Genomic DNA, 25,716 nt, shown 5'->3' with positions numbered 1-25,716 from the left:
TGGCCGATGTCCGATATTCAGTTTTAAGGCCGATACCGATAGGGGGCCGATTATGTCGTGCATCCCTAAATTAAATATTTCCCCCCAATACATGGTTTACTTAGTTTGATAAATAAGAACCCAATCCATATACATTTTTGTCCTAATCCATAAAAGTTCAGTGGATATTCTTTACCATCCATGTTATACTGATTTTGATTGCAATAAGGGGGGAGTTTTTCACACCGCAGCCTTCCTCACTGGGGTCCTCTAGGTTACATGATTAATCTTTAAGAAGTAAGCGTTGAGTTTTAAGCTTCAATAGGATCTGACCCATTCTCACCTTTTATCTCACCAAAAGCAAATGGTTTTAAAAGATCTAGATGTAACCTAAGGGTGAACATCCCTACTCTGCTGCTGCTTCTAATTTGTAAAACTGTTGGCCTTCCTTTAGAACAACTGCTCAGAGCTAATGAAACACTTGCTTATTATGCTTTTTTTAATAAACTTATAATCTAATCTGATCAAGCATCATACAACAAGCTGTTCCTTTATCTAACAAAGTATGTTATTATTCCTATCTTTTATTACTGTGCAGCAAATACATGAATCAAGTTCTGACTTTATGTCCTGAGTGTCTGAAGCACCAACTCTACTGCAGTCCCCTCTTGGTGCATTTTCACCAAAACTCTTGGTTTTGCTTCACAATCTTCTGTCCTTGCATTTCTTTTAGCACCTCCTACCACCTTTAAACCTCTCTTTTAAAACATACATGCAAAGAGCCATCAGAGCTGCCAGCCTTTCAGCAATGATCTTTTGTGACCTCATCTTTAAAGTCTAAAAATCCTTCTGAATTATTATTAATTACAAAAATAAAAAACAAGTGAATGGTTTGACCAGATCTACTTATATTACAAGACATCGGTGTTACATCCAACATGTTTTCAAGCATCTTATGTATATCTGGAAAATCAAACACCATATGATTTAAAGATCTGCTCACAATGAATTCAGAAGTATTTACCTCTCCTTTGGAATTATCATGGGTGACTGAGGAATTATTGGCAGAAGTTAATAACCTGGAAGGAGAAAAGAAACCAAAATCATGCATAGTAAAAGGAGGCAAGTTTCCAAAACGATTAGAAACAGCATAAGAGAACGAAGAGGACTTACTGGTCCTCTTTAAAGTAGGTGAAGCCAACAAATGGTAGCTGATTTCCAACGAAAGCTTTAGGTTTGGGGAACGTTTCGACGTCGCCTTTGTCATCTTCAATCTCGTCAAAATTACTTGTGTCTATGTCACTGCTAAGCTCTGGGACCACAGGAGCAACAGCTGATCAGGGGAGAATAAAACAAAATTAAATACATGAAACTGTTGGAAAACAGAGTTCATGAACATCAGAATAAGGCTTATCACTTACTGTCCCTGATGGTGTCAAATGTCCACTGGTCATTCTTGAAAAACGGGTGACGTTTGATTTCCTCCACCCCGTTTCTGCCCAACCGGACATCCCTACAAATAAATACATAAATCACTAATGATCAATAGATTTAATAGGCTCAGAAGATGTGCTGTTTCCCTGTTCTCTACCTGTCGGTCAGAAAGGCACAGATTATACTCTTGGCATCTTTAGAGATCTCCACATCATCAGGAAAGTTTAGGGAGTTCTTGTGGTCCATGATCTTACTGTAAGTTCCCACCAAAGAGTCGGCGTAGAACGGAGTGTCACCTAAAAGAAAGCGAGTGGAAATTAAACCAACTCGCTTCTGGTTCCTTTAAAGTCTGGAAGAGTTGGTGAAAGGGTCACTCACCCACGAGCATTTCAAAAATGAAGACGCCCACAGACCACCAGTCGCATTCCCTCCCGTAATACCCATCTCCTCCCTGAGACTTCAACACCTCTGGAGAGATGTAGTCTGGAGTTCCAACAGCTGTGTCACAGTGGACCATCCCAGTCTGCAATGCAAATCCCAAAACTGTAAGTTTTCATATGTTTTAATCTATTATTACTATTATCTATATGCAAAAAGACCCACTTTTGATTTCATCAAATCATTTCCTAAACCCCAAAAACACACTCACCGAGTCCATCTTCATGCAGGTGCCAAAGTCTGCCAGCTTCAGATGTCCGTGTCCGTCCAGCAGCATGTTGTCCGGTTTGACGTCCCGGTGGATGAAGCCCATGGAGTGGATGGAATCCAAGGCCATCACCACCTCTGCTGCGTAGAACTTGGCCCATTTCTCCGGCACATCATAGGTGCTGGTGAGGTTGACCAGGTCGCCTCCTGGCATGTACTCCATCACCATATAGAGGTAGTGCTCATCTTGGAAGGCACAGCACAACTAAACAGAAAAAGAAGAATGATTGATTGAATCTATAGGCAGGAGCTTGAAAAATCTTAGAAAGAAGTAAAGTTAGGAGAATGTCCCACCTGTACAACCCAGGGACTGTTGGCGAAGGCCATGATGTCTCTTTCTTCCCAGAAGAATGCAGAGTCGGAGCGCTTGATCATCTCAAACTTGCTCAGCAGCTTCATGGCATAGACTTTCCGTGAAGGTTTGTGTCGGACCTTAAACATCGCAAGAAGAAGAAGAACATTAAGCCGAAGTTAATCCGTTTTTCAATTGAAGACTCCAAATATTTTTTCCAAAAATCTATGTTTCATTTTCTTTATATCGCTAACATTACGAACATTCGATTCCAGAAAATTCAGGCTGACCCGTTTGAAAGGAAGTCTTTGTTTTGATACAGTAATATTGGTAAATGGACTACTATCACATAAAGACTGGAGCATCGTATAATAAACACAGATTCTTTGAAGCAGAGTTTGTAAAACTATAAATGTTGATACTCATTAAGAGTTTATAAATGGTGGAAAGTAATAAAGTATATTAACTTGATTTTTTAAATGAAAAATTACAATAAAAAATATCTCTCCTTATTTTTTGAGGCATTTTAAAGCCAAAGGTCTTTTCAAGTGGTGTAAAATCTGTAGCAGGTAGTTCTACTGATCAATACATCAGGTGGTTTCTGAAAGTTACAAGGTTCTTTAAAATACCTCTGAAAATTAAACAGAAATTCGCTAATATTAGAAAATTGAATTTCTATGTCGAATTTCGTATGTCCTGGGACCAGGTCTGGAGCCCCTGGGAGGGGCGGCCTAGTGGTTAGGGCATTACGCTTGGAATCTAGAGGTTCTGATTTCGAGCCCCACTCCCAAAGACTGCCACTCTGGTTCCCTGAGCAAGACCCTTAACCCCACACTGCTCCCCGTGCGCCGAACAATGGCAGCCCACTGGTTCCCCAGGGGACGGTTTTAATGCAGAGGTGAATTTCTCCAGTGTGAGACCAATAAAGTTCAATTATTATTATTATGATTGACAGGTTCAGCCTTCCTTTCAGTTACCCCGACATGCTTTGGTCATTTAACAGTTTGAAAGCAGCTAATGGTCAAATAAAACACAAAGTGGATCAATACTCACCAGCTGGACTTCACCAAAAGCCCCTCGACCGATGATTTTAACTTTCTCAAAGTCTTCAGACTTCATCTGAAGATTTCGAAGCTCTCTGATAACCTTCTCATCTGAATTAAAAATTGAAACATGTAGATTAGATTTTGGATAGAGAAAATTTCATTGGAAACTTTTTTTTATTTATTAAAGAAATGAGAAAACGACTCACATCTGTTCAAAAAGGTTTCAATGTTTTTGTTCTTGCGCAGTGCCGGGTAATCCAAATCCAAAACCAGCGCATTTATGGAGTCCTGGAAAACAAATTGGCACCAATCAGACAAGCAGAACAGCAGCTATGAAGCAACAAACAAAAACAGACAGAAACGTGCGTTTTGAAACAGCCAACTGCAACTTTTCTCTCCATTTTCCTCCTCCTGTCAGTTTTTATTAAACCCCCAGTGACTCACCAGCCTCCACAGAAACATTAGCAGCTGAGGCGTTGCATAACAAACCAGAAAACATGAAGTAGCATCATGCCGCAAAGTGTGAACCATGACCAATCACTTCTGTGCTCTTTTCATCCTAAATGTGTGGGAACCGTCACAACACCTGCTGCAAACCGCATCCTGATTTACAGCTGAGATGTTTGGTAGAAGAGCCCGCTCCCATAACAGCCGCTTCCTTGCTCACTCTCAGCGTTACAAGCCACTGACTGCCATTTCTAAGCAGTTTATTTTCAGTTTTCTCATCACTGAACAGAATGAAAACAGTTGATCTTTAGTGATAATCTGAATGAAATAGAGCAGCTTCCTCCCCCCAAGCACTTTAATCACACATTAACGGAAGCTGTAAGACAGAGGAAGTGACTAATTCCTCATCTGTCAGTCTGTCTTTGATTGATGAGCACATTGTCTTCTTATAACCTTTAGAAAATCAGAGTGAGATACGTCCCCTCTGCAGTAATTCATCATATATTACACAATCATTGATGAGTGAAAACACTGCTCCTACTCATCATGGACTCAAACTCCTATCAATCTCAGTGCTTTAAAGCCAGTTTTAACACAGGAATAAAAACACCCCTATAGACAGGAGGGATGAATGGACAGGATGGCAACATGAAAAATAAGCATCAGGCATCTTTTTTCATCCGAGAGCTCCTTTTTTTGTGCGTTTTTTATATATTTAGATAAACACATGTTGATGTGGTGTAACTTGGCAAGTAGGGTTGGGAATTGAAAAGATTTTCACGATTCCGATTCCCTTTTCGATTCTATGAAACGATTCGATTCTTTATCGATTCTTTTTTCGATTCCAATTTGGGGGAAAAAGGAGAACAAACAGTTTGATTATCAGAATCAACTTTGTTTACTTAACTATTGCACAATCTTACAAACTCAACAAGATCAAGATGTCCACAGGAAATGTGAAACTGGAGTAACATCTGTGTTTAAATGAAAAATGAATACAAGAACAAACTTAATAACCAACAATGTCTAATAACAAATGATGGGATAATAACCTATTTTAAATAACAAAAAATACTAATTATAAAACAGTAGTAGGGAAAATTAACAGTTCTTTTGCAGAAAGATTAGAATATCTGCTTTTTCTGGAAGGATACGGGATCTTTCAGGGCTTATGGTGTCTCCAGCCGTGGAGAACGCCCTCTCAGATGGTGTGGAGGAAGCCTGCACACAGAGGTAGTTTTCAGCCAGTCCAGATAGCAAGGGCAGCGTATCTTGCTTGTTCCACCACCACAGTGTGGCGCTATCCCTGCAGGGGATGGAGGGCAAGCTTTTATAGAGCTGGATTTCCTGATCTACCCTCTGGGCTAAGGAAAGACGGGGCTTTGATTCACAAAGTGACCGCAGCTCGTTGTCTTCCTCCTCGAATAGTTCTTCCAACTTGCGTAACTTGCGTAACTTACGTAAAAAACGTGACGTAAGTCGTGCTCCCCAGAGCCGGCGCTCTCGGCTCTGGTGCTGCGGGAATCGAAAAAAGAATCGTTCAGCGAGCTGCCAAACGATGCCATGGAATCGGAAAATACGGAACCGGTTCTTAACAGGAACCGGTTTTCGATTCCCATCCCTATTGGCAAGTCTTTTTTTTTTAAATGTATTCTCCGACCATCAAAATTCATAATATTATCTCACCTTAATTAGATTTTTAACTGAGTCAAAAAATTTGGGTAAAAACAGGAAACAGAACAAAAAAACACAAACACACATGGCAGGATGTCCTTTTAGAAAATCATGAAAGAACAGGGAATGCTTGACTTAGCTATAATTTAAATACAATAAGGAAGGTTTTTTTTTTTTCCCCCTGCAGGAAAGTTAAATTTAAAAAAAAAAAGAAAGAAAAAAAAACTATTTTAATCAGGCATCTTAAATACACCCTTTATATTGTGTTTATCATTATCTGGACAATCAGTAAATCAGCTCAGGAACTCCTAGCTGGGGCAGCTGTGGTTTAAATGTTCATTTTCAAATCAGAAAAGTATAGAGATAAAGAGGAAGGTCTCTCCACAGCCTGAGCAGCTCTGCATTAGCATTAAAATCTTCCGTCCTCAGGTAAAAATCACGCCACTTACTGTCTCTTCAGCTCACAAAACTTCTAAAAACTTAGTGCACCTATTTCATGTTAAAAAAAACAGGTTTGCAGTTTTGCTGCAGTGGAAGCTGGGGTAATGTGGGGACGCCATTAAACAAGAATGATTCTGGTCTCTAATTGTTACATTGTGCAACAATAAGGAAGCCATCTATCAACTTGTGGCAGCTGTGCATTCCTGCATTGCCCCCGTTTGAAACACTGGGTCAAACTGGACCAAATCTGACCCTGTGCTGTAAATGCTTTGTGGTACAATCCTCTTTAAATCTACTGTAACTAACTTCCTTTGATATGGTTTCCTCATCTTTCTCTCTCAGACTTATCTTCCTCTTCCTCCTCCCTCCGCCGCTCTACGCTCTGCTAACGTTGGTCAGCGGTAAGCCAAGCTGAGCGCTCAGCTTCCTCATCTCTGCATCACTTCCCCAATAAAGGACTTACCTCACACAAAACTACTATTTAAGGACAAAAACACTGACACACATACACTGCAGGGGGTGTAGGGGAGTTACCAAGTGTCAGTGCGTTTACACATGCCTGCTTTAAGATCTCCCAATGAGCGCGGGCAATACAGGAAACGATCCACCCCACCCCGAGGCCCGCAGATAATTTCACTGTCGTGAGGCTGATCTCTCTGCCTGCAAGTCATTTCCTATGAAGCGGCAGTATTTAGCTGCAGCTAGAAAAGGAAAAACACTGTATTATTGCTGGATAATTTGGGCCTGCTTACCATCATAATAGCCACAGAATACAAGGCCTTGTTAAAATACCTGCATTTATGATGTAAAATTAATTTTTTTAGTGGGGGGAAATGTCAAAGATATATAAAAAAAAACCAAGAAGCTTGGAATAGTGTCATTTGCTTCAAAGTATTAATCAAGGACTGTCTCTTTAAGGCGGGCGTGCTCAGAAATATACGTATTTATGACTGAGCTAATGAGTTGAGTAATGAAAACTTCCCCTTGATCAGCTGAGCGGTGGCAGCTTGGATGGTGTTCACACCAAAAGTCACCAGAAGTGCCCTGCTTTTCCTCTTTTTAAGACCATAAACAAGTCATTGAAACATCTATCATGCATTAATGCAAAATTTCATGCAAATTCCATTTGATATCAATAAAGAATCATTACTTTTCCTTTAATTGATGCTGTATAGCAGCTACATCTTTATAGTAATCTGAAGATTGTGTACTAAATATTTATTCTTTTATTTTACAGCTGCTTACTTCAGCTTACTTTCTGTGTGTATAAAGAGCTAGAGAAAAGAAGATAAATATATCAAACTGATGTTAGAGAGTTTTTTTATTTGATGAACTTCCTCCTGAGGACACTGCTGGCTGTTAGTCATCCTGAAAGCTGGAATGTGCAAATTTATGCTTAACCTGACAAACATCTGCAGGTAATCTGAATCTCAGCAGTATTAAGCTAATGCTCTAGGACGTTTATTTAAACCAAAGACTTCTACTGTTAGTAACAAAGCAATAAGGTGTTTTGCTTTAAGCAGTTGAACCAAGAGTCAAATACATAGAATAATAGAATTTCCTGCAGACTTCCAAAGTACAAGCTTGAAAAAATACAAGAGTCTGGTCTTAACCAGAAATGTTCACAAATATGTTTTTCTAAGTCTAAGGAAAGTCTGATGTTTCAACCAAAGTTTGGATCGTGTTTCATGATGAGTGAGATTAACAGTTTCTCATCAAATTCATAACTTCTAGATCACTTAATGCCAAACCCTGCATCGCTGTGGGATAGGAATTCAAATGTAGAAATTTCCTAATCCAAAAACATCTCAGTGTTGTTTTATTTTATTTTAAAATTGTATCAAAATTGTACTGGAAACAAATTCATTCCCTCACAAAATTAATAGATTAAAAGCAGCCCTGTGATGGACTGGCAACCTGTCAAGGGTGTACGTCGCCTCTCACCTTTAACCCCCGGCTCACACCGACTCCGGTCTTACCGTTGCGGTGCGGTGTGTGCGGCGCCGCAGTGATTCCAAGTCATTAAAAAGACGTAAACCTCTCTCACCGGCTGCTGAGCTGTCCGGGTGCGGTTACCGAGACACTCCGGCGCTGCAGAAAATTCCGCAAGAAAGCTATCCTTGCGGCGTGCCGGAGCCCTCCGCAACAAGCTCTCGCAAATATCCTTATTTGGGCCGTGTTATCGCGTGAAGTTACGTGAACTCAAGTGAACTTCTGTTCTCGCGAGTTAAATCTCCGGACCTGTTGCCGGAGCCGCAGAGCCGCACCGCACCGTAGTCAAAAGGGCGGTGTGAGAGGGGGTGTGCGGGAGTTGCGGTCTCCGTCGGCTCGGTAACCGCACCGGAGCCAGTGTGAGCAAGGGGTTAGACAGCTGGAGATAGGCACCAGCACCCATCGCCACCCCGATTGGGATAAGCGTGACGGAAAATGGATGGATGTTTAATTTCTGAGTGAAATTGAATAAATTGATTTACCCTGTCTTCATATTTTCCAGTCCGATATGAGTTTCACTAAAGTCTGACAGGGTTTTTCTTCTTCCAACTCTAAGCTGAAGAAGTTTTTTAAAACACTGGAAAGATTTTTGCAAAAAAATAAAATAATTTTATTCAAAACTTTATATCATCAATTCTAGTTACAAACAGATAAATAAATAATAGATCTAGATAATACAAATAAGCTAAAAATGACAACATAATAAACAAGACCAAATGTAATGCATATTCAAATGAGTGTGAACGCCTGAATGAAGGCAACAAAAATTGCTTTTATTCTGATATTTTCCATCACAACTGCTCTTCTATTGCTACAGCTAGTCCAGGGGTCTCTAACCTTTAAGATCTAAAGAGCTTTTGGGCTTGGGTCCAGCTGAAAGAAAGTTGTTTAGAGCCGCAAATGTTATATAACCTTTGAATATATTGGTTTCAAACAACCAACAGTTTATTTGTATTTTTAGTTTTTAAAATAACAAGAAAAAAACACAAAACATACATAAACAAAAAGCTTAAGCATGGATTTTCTTCTAGAGGATTTTTATTTAAAAAAATAAACAAATGCATTCAAGATAATGAATGCAAAGTAGATATAAAAACATATTTCTGGTTCTTTTTATGTCATTCTGTTGTGAAAATGTAATCAAATATTGTTTAAAAAAAAACACTAAAGCTTCCCTGACTGGTAGCTCTCGTCATACTACATTAGCTGTTTTATAATATATTTTTAAGCCACTATTATTAAGAGCCATTTTAGGGCTTTAAAGCGTCACTTGCAGCTCTGGAGCAAAAAAATGCAGACCCCTGAGCTAGCCGAATGTCCAAAATAAGATTCTTTATTCTGTTCTGACATGAGTCACTCAAAAAGGCTAAACATTAATGCGGTGAGGAAATATGAAGCCACAGCAAACATAAACAGATGTTTACGAGCCATTATCAGCCCATAATCCACGAGTGTCTCAGGCTAATAACCAACCTCATCCATTCACAGTAAAACATACAAAGCAGCTGCAGCCTGTGGCTCACATCCAGGCTTCTAACCACAGGACTGCAGAGGATGTGTCAAAGATGAAGTCTTCTCAGGTGGTTTTTTTTCAATAATTCAAACATGGGGACACAAAACAACTAACATGGCATCGTTAGGGGCAACAACACACAATTGTGGATGTGACTCACATGTGCTAATAGCTGAACAAGTGACTTTAATGGTCCTATTAGTGGGATTGTTCTAACCACAACTTATTAGCCTGTTTACTCAGAGCTATGTTCAGAACTGAAAAAGCTTCCCAGATAACAGTTGGCAATTTCTTAAGAAACAAATAAGTCCTTTCACTTTCTACTTAAGTGACGTCTTATAAAACATATTTCCATCCATATTCAACCAAATCAAGCTTATTAAGCAACTGGTTCCATTTGGGGAAAATATAAACTTTAAACATTTTTAATTGCAGTTCATGTTTTCTTTCTAAGCTCAAAACCAGAGGGATGCATAACAAACAAAAAAAATGTAATAATTTTTGAATAATCTTTGGTGTAATTGCATCTTCTTTTCAGTGTGAAATGTAAACAACACCTACCTCTACATGCAGTAATATATTAGAGATAGGAGATATCAGCAGCCTTGTTTAGGGTTTTTCTTTCTTTGAAAAAAATATAGCATCCAAGCCATTCCAGTAAAGTAAAATAAATTAGAATAACTTTAATCCAAAAGATGTCTCAAAGAGCAGGAAAGAGAACCGTTTTCTGTTAACAGTTTACTTAAGAGGCCTGCTGTTAAGACATCAGGATTAACAAAGATGTCAGTGGTTGTAATTATTCTGCTGCTGGGGCGCATATAAACGACTGCTAACGGTACCTTTGAGTTGCATGACTAAAAGAGACGCCTACAAGGCTCCAGGGAACATTTCACAGCTTCTGAGTCAAAGTGACTATTTATAAATAATAAATAACTTGCTGGTGTCTGGGGAAGAGTGGAGCTGATTCAACAATTTTAAAGTTTAATAAATCTCCCATGCAGCATTTCGACTTATTTCACTCATATTACTGATTAACTGATTAACTGAACACGAGTGGTTAAATTCAACAAATTTAGAGACAGTAGAGTAGGTTTACTAGAATGTCACTGGACCGTTCTTCCCTGCCATGTTTTATAAAGAATATCATGTTTTTTTTTAGTCAATTATTGAATGTCTAAAAAAAAAAAAACAGGGCTGAGAAGAAAATCTAAGTTCAAATGATTTGAAGCCCTCTAATGGTGTCGAGCAAAGTTTGTGTAGATGCATTTGATGTGTGATGCCAGTCTCAGATGCAATAGAGTGGAGCTTTTCTCTATTTGGTGTTTATGTTCCGTTCAGTCAGTTGTTCAGGGATCCGTTTCAAAGATCGGGTTTACTGAAAACTAAGTTTTCTAAACCTGAAATCAGTTTTCCATTTCACAAAGTAAAGTTTGCTAAACCTCTGTCTGTTGCCGTAGTAACATTCTCCCCAGAGCTAACCTGGTCGGAGCTGGATTTGTTGAGTAAACATGGGGTGTCCTTTGTCTCTGCTCTCCTTACAGGCAATCACGTTGTTCATTTCCTGAGTTAATCAGGAGATTTTTGTTGTAGTTTAGTGCAGTGTTTTACCAACCGGGGGTATGCGTACCCCTAGTGGTCCGCAAGTGCATTGCAAGGGGTACATGAAAATATTTTATTTCTTAGGCAGTAAAATAATAAATAAAATAGGATGGGGATCTGTTCTGCTTTGTGAGGATGCAATTGAAAAATTAAACAAGCTTTTATGAACCAAAAAGTAAATTTTTCTTATATGTTTGAGTTCATCTTGAGCAGTGACACACATCAAAACCAAGCAGAGGAACCGATCGGATGTAGAGAACTGTCTAGGATAAGTCACTTTTCCCACCTAAGGTATAACAGCTCATCAAAGCAGCTCAGGTGTCTAGATGAAAATAAAACTAATTGAGTCAGTCTGACTATAACTGAGTAACTGAGCTCCTCACCCGATCTCGAAGGTTGCGAACAGCCACCCTGCGAAGGAAACTAATTTCGTCCGCTTGTATCTGTGATATTGTCCTTTAGGTAATTACCATAGGTGAGGGTGGGAACGTAGATCGACCGGTAAATCAAGAGCTTTGCTGCACCGATCCATTTGTCAATCTCACGCTCCATCCGCCCCTCACTCGTGAGCAAGACCCTGAGATACTTAACTCCTCCACTTGAGACAAGGACTCTCCACCGACCTGAAGAGGGGAGTCCACCTCTCTTCGGTGGAGAACCACGGCCTCGGATTTGGAGGTGCTGATCCTCCTACTTATAGGGAGTGTTGTGGGAAAATTTATATCTTTCTCCTATTATATATTAATATTCATATTTACTCACTATAATTTCGGTTATTACTTTGACTATGAAGAAATGTATTTGAGATATCATAAGCATTAGGGATGGGACGATTTATGAAAACCGTCCGAACCGTTCGGTTCGACTGTCTCGGTTCGGTTCGCGTGTGTTTCGTTCGGTTCATGCGCTGCTCCTTTTTCTCATAGGCGAAGCGTTTACACTCCCGAGCAGAAGGTGGCAGTACTGCGACCAAAGTCAACCACCAGTAGTAAATAAGAAGAAGAAGCGAAGCACCAGGGAAAAAAATCAGTGTTATGGAGAATTGTGTGGGTATGGCGAGTGGGAAAGAACAGGCGTTGGAAGATGCGCCAGCAGCACTTTATAGGTCTGCTGTATGGGACCGCTTTGCATTTAGAGTGACCTACGATGACGGCGGAAAGAAAGTTGTGGATAAAAGTGCAACAGTGTGCAAGCATTGTGCAACACGTTTTGTTTATGCTAACAGCAACATGACCAACATGTCATGCTAACCCCGAAATCCCTCATACTCCGTCAGCAACCCCCGCTGCGCTCCAGACCGGCTGCTCAAAGCAAAGCCTACAGCCTCCACTGTGGCTCCCGTCCGCTCCCCTCTGAGTCCCTTGTAGATGGTAGAGAGCATGCGCGAAATGATTAAATTCAAAGCAGCAAAACATACGGAAATGATCCAGGGTTTCCGCGGATCATTTAATATAATTACAATCCATTATTTTTTGGGGGATTTTTTCATTAATTTCATAAATTTTTATGGGATTTTGGTGTAAAAATCAACATATACCGAATCGAACCGAACCGAAAACCGTGACTGTGAATCGAACCGAACCCTGGATTTTGTGAACCGTTCCACCCCTAATAACCATATATTCAGTCAAGATGATAAATCGGCCACTTAAAAGGTTTAAATATTTCTAGGTATATAAAACTTAATTCTTAGTAGTACAATTATTATTTTTTTTTTTTACTTTTTGAAAATTAGTTTCAGCTGCAAAAATGCAACACAATGTAAAATTTAAGATTTTTCAAATCCAAGGCCTAAAGCTTTGGACACGGTTGGAGTGTGATGCCTGAAAGCTCACAACGGATCATGTCTAACACTCTAAATACTTCAAAAGGCACAACATGAACTTTTTATGCCCCTAATTGCATGTCTACTATAGACTTTGTGCATAAACCAGACATCACTGATTCTCAAAATTCAGCATTATACAGCTGGGAGCATCAAACTCTTAAGCCTTAAATGCTGAATATCATTAACGAAGTAGATATGATCTGCAACCTATTTAAGACAATAGTCCTCCACAAAATGCCAAGTAAGAAACCAAGCTAACTTTCTGCTGGAGGAAGCAGCCTACTTATCCTGAGTGTAAAGTCTTAAACAAATTTCTGTCAGTACAAGCAATTTAAAGTACACACAGCAAGCTCCTTCATCACAGGGTCACAAATCTCATGAAAGGTATGTTAACAACCCAACCTTAGTATCTGCCCAAGCTACCACAGGAGTACATATATATATATATACATCTTATCAGAGTGAGTGGGTCTGTATCTTTAAAACAAGTTTTTATCTTTTGTTATATTGTCTCCAAACTAGTTGGTTATGGACTGTTGCTTAGAAACTCCAAAACAAAAAGAGGAAGCTGTAATAACTAGAAAAAAGCTGTATGTCCCTTCAGGTAGATTCAAATTTTTTTTTTCCTTTTGAAGAGATCTACATTGTTTTATAGGGTGGTGAAGAGTTTACGCAGGCAATGTCGACAGCAGATTTGACAGATAAGAGGAATAACACATTCAAAAAAGGAGCTCCACTCTACTCGCAAACATTTTGTGGATTTTCAAAGTTAGGAATGCAATGTTTTTGGTGCTGAAATATGCAATGCAAAACACCCCAACCATGCACAACCTCAGATCACAGCTGAAGTGCGTCCCAGGCTCATCGGCAGGCATGCATGTGGAACGGGAAAATAAGCAGCCCTGCTCTGGGCTTTAAAAGGACTGAAGAGAAGTTGAAGTTTTGATTAAATTCCAGTAATCTTAAAAATAGTCATGCAGATAAACTGCATAGAAGGGCAGAGCAAGGGGACTGTGCCAAGCACGGCCAGTAAACACTCCAATGGAGACTCAAGAGCAGGAATCCTGGACTCGCAATTAGCATGTGTATGTGTCTTAGCATGTGTCTTATTCATGCCTCCGACAGATTTCTGTCCCCTGCTCCTGTACCCTTTAGATTTTTGTGAAAAACACAGAATGTGCCAGAAAAATCAGCAAGTAGGGGACAACCAGTGCCTGTAGCATGCCCAAACTGCTTACACCTGCCAGCCTTACTCTATGCTAACAATAGATTATGCAACCTAAACGTGTGGGCGATATCAAGTCCAGAGGGTGAGATATCAGCAGCAGTAACCTACATGATTGAAGCACAGCTTGTTTTCTATATAATAAGTTTAAATAAAATCTAAAAGTGAGGATTTGATAATGTCAGATCCTTCTTCTAAACTTCTACAATTTAAAACATTTCACACTGTGGAGTTGAATCCAGCTTGTTTGCTTCTGTATATCCACCTGCTTTTAGATAACTTTCAGAAAATGACAATTAACTTTAACAGGGTTAAGATCTGAGGATTTCATCTGACACTATACTAAATGGGTCATTTCATGAGCTTTAAGTCTGGTATCACTTTTGCCATCAAACACAGTGCTTCTTCAAACAGAAAAAAACATTGATCATCATTATTTAACTTCTGGAATCTTTGGACAAGTTGATCGAGATCCCACTCCTGATTCATGGTGGTGTTGTTGGACAGACTTGGGAGGAAACACATAGATTGTATCAGGTTGCATAACTGTCAGCATCATAGAAGACTCATCTTTTACTCTATTGACAAATTATTTTAAAAATGTCCCAAAAAATCAGAAAAAGTATTCATGATATAAAACAACTTCATGCAAGTCTTCTGTGGTACTTCAAGCAGAAATTCCAGACACTGATGTTCTTCCTGGACAGGGGTTAATCTTTACAGGCATTCTTATTCAAAGGATGGCCTCCAAGGACCTTCACTGTACTGAAATTCACTTAAAAACACCTACTGCCAATACTGAGTAAGCTACACTAAAAGCAAAAGATATAGAAAAGATGTTTGCAACAAATCTGTTCTTAAAATAAAAAAAAGAACCAAACTCATCACAAAAACTAAAGCAACAGATGGCGTTTTGTTTTTTCTTTCCCAACTGCAAAGGCTTTTGCATGCAGAGATCCATACCCATCAACAGCTAATTTTTGCGAATCGTAAAAATAATAGTAACAAAACATAATCCCACAATTAAAATTGAATATTCTTCAAGAGCGATCATTTTACCCGATTTTGCGGAACTATTCAAGCCGGAAAATAGTTTTAAAATAGAAACCACTCAGACTAATAGCATCATCAAACAGGTACTACTTTCAGTTTCAGTCATTAGAGATTGCAATGCCTTAGCTTCTATGTAAACATTAATATTGCCACAGACTATTTAAATCATCACCTTCAGATTTGATGATGCAAGACTGAATCGACAATCACACAAATTTTCCTGTTTGGGTTCCTTAAAGGAAACAAAAGCTGTACGAACTCACTGACAATCCAAAGCTGTTTGGCAATGCATTGTATTGTTGCTGGCTTCACACAATGTGGCTTGTTGTCGCAAAGATCAACAGAATAATGCGTCTGCTTGTGAAAATGAATGCAAAAGTCCCTGAATCAGTACATGAGTATGTGTAGGAGGTTGTGTTTCACCATTGGGTTGTGATGGAGAGATAAAACAGAGGCCAGATGGAAGAAGTGGTGTGAATGTGTGGGAGCTTTTTGTTCTCCTCTGCTCTTTCTCTCCCATTTGAAATTAGAAAAAGACCTAGGTATCAAACTCTTTAGGACCAGTTGATATGAACTGATCCAGTAGAAATCCATTAAAGTGAAACAGCAGTCAGTTATTGTAAATGACTGGGAATGTTTTTCATTTTATTTTGAGTTCCACTTAGGGGAAACTTTTTAGTGTGGAAGCTGTTACTGCAGGAAGAAGATTGCATGAGAGTGAAGTTGGATGAAGGGAGGGGAATTAATCTAGAGGAAGTATAACAATATATAAAGCCATATAAGAAAAAAAAATCTTTATGATTGTCCAGTGATGCAAGAGAGCAAAGAAGAGTAAGTCTGAGCCTAAAAGAAAAAAAAAAAGCTTCTGTTTTATCCTTTAGAGCTTTCATGTTTGGTTTGTCATGGCACAGACTGGATGAAAAAATGCTAGCTGCAAAATAAGCAACATTTTCAAAGGCAATAGAGACAATGAAATTTACTGTTGAAGTGTTGTGTGTTCATGTGTCACCTAGGCCATTAACAAATATGAAATCCTATAATATCAAAAACCACCTAAATGTCAAACAAGAGATCATTTTGTAAATGCAAATAGCAAAACCCCTTTAAAAAATTCCCTCACACTCAATGGGTGACGTCACCTTTGTTCCAAATACTATATAAATAAGGTCACTCATAACAGGAAGTCTAAAAAGTACTTAAACTTCTGTTCTAATATCTTCTCATAAGTTAGTTCCAGAAGAGAAAGAATAGATCCTGTGTTCATGTTGTACTTTTTCCCTGAGGATGCAGAGGTATCCTTAGAAAGTGTTTAACCAGGTTATAATGACTTTAATTTGGGTGCAGCAGGGGTGGTGGTTTGATGTACCACAGCTCTGTGGTTGGTTAACCACGACAAATAATAGGTCTGGAAGCAGCCCGATACAATCAAGGCTTCATGTGTGCAAAGACTAAGCATTGCAGTAAAATGTCAGATAGGAAAAAAGGGAAAGAGTTTTTGGTTTTTGGACCAGTTTGCAAAGCTTTGTCCTGCTCATACTGATTTAAGCACTTTGATATATGCAACTAACAGGATAAAAAAAAATTCTATAAGGGGACCATTATAAGTTCATTATTTTCTGTATTTATTAATTTATTTTTTATACATTATAAATGTGCCATTTGGTTGCTTTTGGATTAGATTTTAAACTTTTTTATTATCTTTATTTTCACACTTTTTATTTCACCTACTTTATTGATATAGCTTTTTTATTTTTGGAATGCTTCACTTTATGCCTGTAAAGAACAGTATTTCTTCCTTGGGCTTAAATGGTTATTGTTTGAAATGGGGTTCTCACTTCATTATAATATTTTTATAATACAAAATTGTTTTGTAATTTTAGTACGTCTTTAGTATCTAAACAATATTTGTAAAACAGGCCTAGTGAGTAATCTCAAGACTATTTGAACCTTGATGTTTAAAACAGAGCTGCCAACATCTTCTTTAACAGAGATTTTGCTGAGGCTCTTGAAACAAATACTATGTGAGCCGATATGTAGGGCTGGGCAATTAATTGCATTTGCAATATTATCACAATTTAGAAAAAAACATTATTTTCAAATTGCAGATGCACTCACATTATATTTAACAAGAGTAGGACACAACATTTGTCACTCCAGTCTTTTAGGTGGCAGTAACACACTAGAAGTGGGTTTTCCGCCACACAGGAGGCAAGACAAAGTTGCAGCAAGCACAAAGATCCATGCATTATAGTAGAAGGAAGAACTTTTGTTACGCTAAGGTTACAGCAACGTCCTGCAACAATGGACTCTGGACAAGCAAGCCTTTAAGGTCATGAAAAAACTTTGACCCTGGAGTGAAATGGTTGTGCTTAGTGCAAAGGGAAATAACAATAAAACTGCAATCACAATAATGGTTGAAAATAACCACAAATTAGATTTTTTGGCAAAATTGATCAGCTCTACTGATATGAGCCATTCAACCCATACCGTTAGACAGATCTCTTCATGTTTTAAGCTCACATGCATGGATCAAGCCGTCGGTTGGAGATAAGTAAGGGGCTTGTCTGTACAAACCCCTTCAACATCCAAGACATGGTCAACCGTAACCTCCATTAGGTCATAGCAGTATGCTTGTTTCTTGATGTTAATGAATTTGTTTAAACTGCAGGATTGACGTGGTAGAAGATCCAAATGTTGACTATTTTAAGTACATATAAATAGTCCTTCCTCCCTTCCTCCTTGCATTTATTTCTATACTAAAATAAATGTGAGAAATATTAGAGGAAAATTTTTACATTTTCCAAGACTGGATAGAAACCGCAACCCCTCAGAGAGAGGGAGAGGGGGGGAAAAAAAGTAAGAAAATGGCTGCACTTCCACCTTTTGATACAAATCTTTCATCCACGGTCGTTAATATATATTAAAAAAGGAAAATCCCAAACTAGCAAAAGCAGCTTGGTGAAACATGATTTCATGAATTCCTTTGGCTTTCACTGCAGAGGAGCAAAACCTAAAAAAAGACCATGCAAAAGCCTGAGGATCTCACCAAACGAGGTGTGTAGCAGAGAGACTGGTTTGTTTTCAAGAAAAGAAAAAAAACGGACTGGGGCCACCGTCCCCCAGTGCCTTATAAGGCAGTGTTTCTTTCCAGCAGGCACTCTGAGGCTCAGAATGAGAACAAGTCGACTACACTCCAGAGATGAGGCAGATTTTAAGGTCGACTCTCTGAGAACAAGCTGGGTCTACCCTGTGCTCCCCATGGATAAAGCTACACACTTAAGGGTCCGAAGCATTGAGGGGAAATGACATATAAACGAGAAATAGAGGGAGAGAAACCCTGTAATGGGAAACATTAGGAAAATGAAGCACAGTATAAGATAAAAATTAGAGAAAGTCGAAAAACAGCAACAGAATATAAAAAGGCTGAACATCCAACTCCCTCCAAGGCCTCATTATCATCATATTTACTTAAGCTTTTTGCATCAAGTTCTCTGAACACACTGGGTCTGCAGCAGGGTCAAAGCACAGCAGTACCTGCAGTGTGTTTACAGAGTCTGAGAGAGAAAAAAAAGAGATAAGGTTAAAATATGAAAGAGTGAAAGTGTGGCCACTCGTAGGGACTTTGAGCCTCACGTTCAGCTGCCAACTATTTACTCAGTGAGGTCATTTCCTTTAGGACGGCAGGAAAAAAAACATCACTTCCAATCAAGTGTACAGATTTCTTCTATTTTTTAACTGCAAAACGGCCCTCCCTTTCCTGTCGTCAAACATCACTTTGCTGTCAGCGTTGATGCACCGAATGCCTAGAAAACCAGCTAACAGCCAAATAATAAGAGAAGGTATCTGACAATTCAGGTTACACTGAAGGAATAAAACAGAGGGAATTTCCCGTGCAGACTACGAGTGTTAGAACAGAAGGGTTCTGGAGGAGCTGATTATAAGGAAACGGATTCCTCTCCGTCCGGTTTCTCAGGGGAGGCGCTTCTTGGAAAGATCTGAACATGTCCTCCTACACGCTGACTTTTAAGCAGAAACCTGAAGCAAATTAATGACTTTGTTTTTGCTGAGCAGTGACTGAGAAGACCAACTTTGAGTCCACAGTTCAGCTTCTTCCAGTGAGTTTCCTTTTTTAGCTGTTGCTAAGCTACCATAGCTGAGGTTATGAACAATTATCAAGGCACTTCAAGTATGTGTGTTTTTTTTTATTCAACCTGCACTTCGTCATGCTTGAGCTCTTCGTGTGTCTCAATCCCACCCTGGCCAGTAAAACGTCTTGATCCCAGCAGCAGCAGCAGGGCAGCTAAAAATGGAAAACTGCAGCTCTTTCTCTCCTACGCAAGCTTCCTACTCCAACTTTGCTTTCAGCACCTTCATGCCCAGGAAGTAAACACTGCTAAGGTCTTTGGTGGATGTTAGAAGGGAGCATACAGGAGATAGAGGCAGGGTTGTCTGGGGAGGGGTTTGGACTATAAAAAGGAAACAACACCATTTCAAACCCGCTTTTCTCCTCACGATTTCAATTTCCTCCATAAGATGTCCATAAAAAAAACACATTTTATACAGTTGATTTATAAAGTTTAAACATATTAATTGAAATCAAACACAAAAGTAAAAGATTTATATTATATTCAATAGAGGGAACAGTTTCTAAAGGTTTTGAAAATCTGTTAGTTTTTCTTTATGTTAAAGCAAGTAAAACATATGAATACTAAATAATAACCAGAATAAATGCTAAAAATTGCCCCAATCGTCCCTTAGATAAGGATGTGTTTGTGTGCATTAAGGCCAATTTATACTTCTGACGCATAGCCTCTGCGACCGTCAAATCTGTCTCTGTGGCTCTGCAACCAAGCCCCCCACGCAGACGCTCTGCAACCGTCGTCGCGCACCTCAAAAAAATCCCGACTACACGTCAGACCTTTGATAATCTCAAGCGGAAGTGCACAGACAAAAAGCAGCTGTGACTGATCCTTGGTGTGCCTTTCCGGCTGTCTGTGTGGTTGTCCTTCTCGATTCGGCGCCGGGGCGCGCCATATTTAAAAATTGAGGAGTAACAACAACAATGGATAACCACGACGAAAGGTTGATCGAGGAAGTTCGACAGTACAACCAATTGTACGATGCCTCAGACAACGTTGTTTGGAAAATAAACACTCGCCGGCTTCGCCGAAGAAGTTCTCGTGACCATCCTCAGACGTTATCGCGAGTTCTTGAATAGGCTCCCCCTATCGCTTTCGCGGGAAACTGCTATGCATCCCTAGAAATACCAGACCGACGTTGCAGAAGCATACCAGCAAAACTCGTTCACGACCAGAGGCAAACGACATTTGATGTGTGTGGTTGCAGAAGTATAACCCGCCCATTAGTGCGTCTCTGATGGACTGGTGACCCTGCCTCTCACCCAGTGACTGCCTGAGATAACTCAGACAATCCTGTTAATGATTCAGCCCAAAGCAGGTCTTCCTTTGGCAGTACCAGTAAATAGCACGGACAAAACCAACACAGAACTGCTTCCCTGCTTCATAAACTAACTTCCTAACGAGGAAAGTAGTAAAGCAGTAAAGCTTCACTGCAATCAAATCTCTCCCACACTGCTGTACGTTGTACTAACGAGCTGGCCAAATAAAGCAGACGAGAGCAGCAGAAACCAGTGGTTCCCTTAAACTGGGAGCATCACTGTTACTGGTGAACTGATCTAGAATTACCTGCTGCGTGAGAGGAGTCCAAACATGGGAATGTTCATAGCAGGACCATTATTTCGCTGATCTATTAATTTGTTAATTATTTTTTTAAGGCTTTAGGTTTTTTTCACAGAACTTAAACAAGGTGAACCTAAAACGAAACCTTGCTAAAAATGTTAGCATATTTAGAGTATAGAATAGTTCATTACTACCACTATGTATGACACAGTAAAAAACTGTCACCTTTTCATATCAAACAAAAAAAAAAAAACTGCCGTACTAGCACTCACATATAAAGCAAGCCGTGTTGTGTGATGGAAACTAATAAAAAGTGCCCCCCCATTGCTCTTATGTAGATATCCATTTTTACGACCACAGTTGGCAAACTATGAGCTGTAGCTTGGTACGAAGCCAGCTGCAGACTGTCTGGCCACCTAATCAACCGGCTGATACGGAGAAGAGGAAAACAATATGTGAACTCTGCATGGTCGGCACATCAAAACTGCTGCTTACTGTATGAATTCTCAACAATGCAGGCTTTAGATATAATTTTAAAGATAACAATTAACCAGAAATATGATTAGGAATCTAATTATTTCAATATTTTACTAACAGCATAATGAGGTATTTCTGTTTTCACTGGAGGCAACTTGATTATCCGACACATTTTTATTTACATGTATGCATAAATACTACAACATTGTGGTACTTTCATTGAAGATTTACCTTACAATGTAGAGTTCAAATCAACTGATTTAAAGCATAAAATGTCATCTAAAAAACATGTCCAAAACAAAGGATAAATTAATCAAAGTAAGTGTTTAAAATCTTTTTTTCTGGATGCTTTTCAGTAGTTGATGTTGTGTAGCAACTGTTTTGTTTTTTCCACAAAAAATAATGAAAATCCGACGACTGTATTAACCTCTATTGGATTCGCACCATTATCATTAGATGTAAGTTTTAGATTCTAATTGAAGTTTGAAACCAGCGTAAAACAAAAGTACAACAAAAAAAAAGATTTAAAAAAAAAATACAGTGCATGTTTTTCTTGTCTCCAAGATTGTTAAATCCTGTGGAAAAAATTTCCATAACCAACTGGAACAAAGAAATGTTTTGGGAAGATCTTCCATTCCCATTTAAGTCTAAAGTTATTATATACACACAGATACACGCTTGAGTAATGGAAATGAATTTTTTCCACAACCATTTGCAAGTGAAAACTCATCACGTCCAGCTGCACTTCTTCAGAAAGAGACAATAACATCTCTAAACTATGAATAGCTCTTTTCTCCCGTGAGCAACAGACTCAAAATACTACAGGTACTTAAAATAGTTTGGTTCCCAAACACACACTGGCATGAAATGAGAGGGGGAAATGTTGCCATCTATCAGCACTATTGCCTATTAATGGAACGTTTACATATGAAAGATTTATCCCCTGCAAAGTCACATATTAGTAACTGTTTTTCACCTTAAATCACACATGTCCATGCAAACAACTATCCCAATGTTAGAAAAGAAAAAAAACAAAACTTTAGTGTAACCTTGCTTTCTAATAATTAAGTTATGGATAAGGGATGTTCTGTAGATGTACAAAGATTAGAACACTTTGAAAAGCAACATACAAGGGAAAAAATTTGAAAATTCAAATATATTGCCTCTAAACCTTAATATTGTCCAAAGTAGGGCTGAAACAATTCATCTGATTATTTGTGATTTATTGATTATTTAAATGATCGTCAATTAATTTAGTAGTTGATTAATCGTTAACTGGAATATATAGACTGTGAAAAAATCCTTTAGCTGACAGAGCGACCCACTTACAGCAGTTATATTAAAGTTAGTTAAAAAAAAAAACCTTTTTGCATTTAGGATTTAAAAAAAAAAATCATTTTCCTGAACAAAAAATGTAAACAATTGATATAATTGATTAATTGTCCAGCTTAAGTTTCCACCTGGAGCAAATATTGGGAATTACCGTACTACAGTTCAACTGATTGTATTGAATAAATTGCACTGCACCTCTTAGGTGCCAAATGATTTAAATCTAATTTCAAGTAGGGCAAAAACAATTAATTGGATCAATCATGATTAATCGATTATTTCAATAACAATGAACTAATTTAGTGATAGATTAATCGTTAATTGGAGTATAGAGACTATAAAATATGCCTTTATCTTAAAGAGTAACCCACTTAGAACAGTAATTATACCAAAATTGTAAAAAGAATATGTAAACATTTTGCATTTTAGATAAAAATCTTTTTCGTCCGTCAATATGCTCTATTCAGAACAGAATTTTTTAAGCTTCACCTGGTTAATTTTGCCTACTCAACAGATTCCACACATTCTATTTATTAAACAGATTTTCCAGTTACCAGTGCCCCATGGAAAGGAGATCCCATCAAAATCCTCATAATATCAGCGTGTGCAATTCTCAGAGAAATGTCAAAAAGCCACATCTCAAACTCAACAGCCTTCAGTTAGAATGTTAAATGTTTAAATTCACAAGTGGACATGTAGATGATGAGAGGACAAGCATGGCATGTTGGTAAGAGTTGAATGTTAAAGCTTTTTCTCTCTTAACAGCAACTAAGATTGCAGCAAAACTAAAGTTTGCATGGCTGGACGTGTATGAATCACAAAACTTCTAAAGTAGAGAAGTTCGGCTATAATGCAAAGCACCAACTAAGGCAAAGTCTAAGTCTTTTATTCTGAATATGAACAACTGATGCATCATGCATCTAAAAAAACAGTGTGTTTATAACACAGTAATCAGGCATCTATGGTTAGTAGCTTCAGATGATTCTATTCATATGAGACTGTGTTTATCAGAGGGCCTTAATATGTAGCTCTATACCATTGATTCCAATAAAATAAGTCACCTAGTTGGGAATAATAAAGGATAATAAATCAGGCTGGAAGCTAAATATTGGCCCAAACAACCAATCACAACAGTACATTAATTTCCTGGGGCTGAAAAGGAACCAGGTGTTGAAATGACCCAGTCAAAGTCCAGACCTCCACCTAATTTCAACGCTGTGGTGTAATGTTAAGAAAGTGATGTAGAAACACATGTCTACTAATTAACTAAGGCAACGTTGGAAAGAAGATAGAGCCAAGAATGTCCAAAAATAATATTTGTCACAGTGCTGCAGAAGGTGGTTTTTGAGGAAGATCATTTAACTGTGATCACAAAAACAATAAAACCATAAAACACAAAGGTTGTGTACACAGGATGAGTGAAATGGGAAGTGTGAGCACTTCTTTATGCAAATAAATTCAACATGATCCATATTTTAATCAGCATGTGAAGAAATGCTGATGTTTATTGTTTAAAAGGACACTTCCAATAGAGAAGTTGTTTTACCAGTGAGCCAATGTGCAATCGGTTATTAACCTCATGTGCAGCCTTAACAGGGGTGCAGGAAATATCAGTCCCAGCGAGCACCCAGTAGGGACATTTCTCCTGCAGTTAATCCTAATCTGCAGACACGCTTCAAAGAGCCCCAAACTGCACTGTCTGCACTGCGTCTTAACTATTAATCAGGCCTGTCTGAAGAGCATCCACTGCCTCTTTTTATTAAAGGTGAACATTACATCAAGGTGTCTGATTTCTCAAGGGGAGATCGGTGTCAAAAGTGTGCATATGGGTGCAGGGTTACAGACACAGTCATTAATAAACCATCCTTACCAGTAGACTTTCCAGGTTTATGGCACATCGGGGGTCCTTGATCATGTCCTCCAGCCTCTTCAGGCGGTTTTCCATCCTCCTCTCGGCGCCCAGCGACATGGCTGAATAAAACAAAGTTGTTGTTTTTTTTCCTGGGAATTATTGGAAAGTTTCTCTCTGAACTGTGAGGACTTTACATGGGAGCCCCTCTTTTGTTCCTGGCTAACGGCTGGAGGCCTGGAGGAGCAGCACCCAAATAGCTCCAACAACTGGAATACTGACCAAAGGTAGAAAAAACTAAAGAAAAACAGTAGTTGAAAATATTCCAAAGAGATTTCCAGCGACTAGTCACCCAGGTAGTAATGATAGCTGGGAGTATTTTTCTTTCAACGACGTCGGCTTTGAAATGTTCACCTCCCGTTAAGTGAAAGATGCATATTTTCCTCAACTCGGTTCGAAAGTTTGAATTTGGAGACAGCAGCAGCAGCAACAGGCAGCAGGGCGTTTTCCCAGCGCCTCCCCCGCTCCTTTCCTCTCTCTGTGGGTTTCGACCGTTTGGAAATCCAGACTTTAGCAGAAAATTCCGCCATTCAACACAGTTCGAGTCTCAGTTTGTCCGCGCCGCTGTCTGAAGTCACCCGAAAAGCGGCTGTAATGTCCGTCCTCTGGTAAAAGAAGCGCTTCCCCGTCTGAGACTCTTCAAGCATTTTCTCATTTATCCTCCTCCTCGACCCGAACACGGCTATGGATGGACACAGAGGAGAGGAAAGTTTGGACTATCTTCTCCGTAGAGAGAAGCCCTCCTTCTGAGCACACTCCACATCTACTGAAGCTGAAGTCTCTCCTCCCCCTGACATTAACGGCAAGAACTCCATTTCCCATAAGTCCCTCTGCCTTGTCCGCCAACTCCAGTGTTTGAAGCTTCTAAACAGAATGCAGACGAACAGGTACACTTTTCTACGGAAGAGGATTAGGGTCACTGAAAAAATTTAAAAAGTTTACTGATTTTTACATTTTATTTCAGTTTAATATGGGAACAGAGAGTTCTGAGATTAAAGTCAGAATTCTGAGAAAAAAGTCAGAATTCTGAGATTAAAGTGAGAATTCTGAGATTATGGTTAGAATTCTGAGAAA

The 25,716-nt window shown here is 39.0% G+C and overlaps 1 protein-coding gene across 1 annotated transcript in view; it reads right to left on the bottom strand.

Annotated features, from left to right (window-relative positions):
* The window catches only part of rock2 (Rho-associated, coiled-coil containing protein kinase 2), a 42,658-nt gene extending 17,240 nt beyond the window's left edge, over window positions 1–25,418 (bottom strand). Inside the window, exons 1-10 of the mRNA XM_015390522.1 lie at window positions 24,604–25,418; window positions 3,663–3,744; window positions 3,464–3,564; window positions 2,413–2,550; window positions 2,063–2,323; window positions 1,792–1,936; window positions 1,571–1,709; window positions 1,401–1,492; window positions 1,153–1,312; window positions 1,004–1,058 (exon numbers count right to left, since the gene is read on the bottom strand). Coding sequence (XP_015246008.1) covers window positions 1,004–1,058; window positions 1,153–1,312; window positions 1,401–1,492; window positions 1,571–1,709; window positions 1,792–1,936; window positions 2,063–2,323; window positions 2,413–2,550; window positions 3,464–3,564; window positions 3,663–3,744; window positions 24,604–24,702 — 1,272 coding nt within the window. The 5' untranslated portion in view covers window positions 24,703–25,418. The remainder of the gene's footprint in view (window positions 1–1,003; window positions 1,059–1,152; window positions 1,313–1,400; window positions 1,493–1,570; window positions 1,710–1,791; window positions 1,937–2,062; window positions 2,324–2,412; window positions 2,551–3,463; window positions 3,565–3,662; window positions 3,745–24,603) is intronic.
* Between the last annotated feature and the right edge of the window lie 298 nt (window positions 25,419–25,716).

This window comes from Cyprinodon variegatus, unplaced genomic scaffold (genome assembly GCF_000732505.1).
Source record: "Cyprinodon variegatus isolate N-32 unplaced genomic scaffold, C_variegatus-1.0 Scaffold21, whole genome shotgun sequence".
Lineage (NCBI taxonomy): Eukaryota > Metazoa > Chordata > Actinopteri > Cyprinodontiformes > Cyprinodontidae > Cyprinodon > Cyprinodon variegatus.
This window is presented reverse-complemented; position numbering and strand designations above follow the sequence as displayed.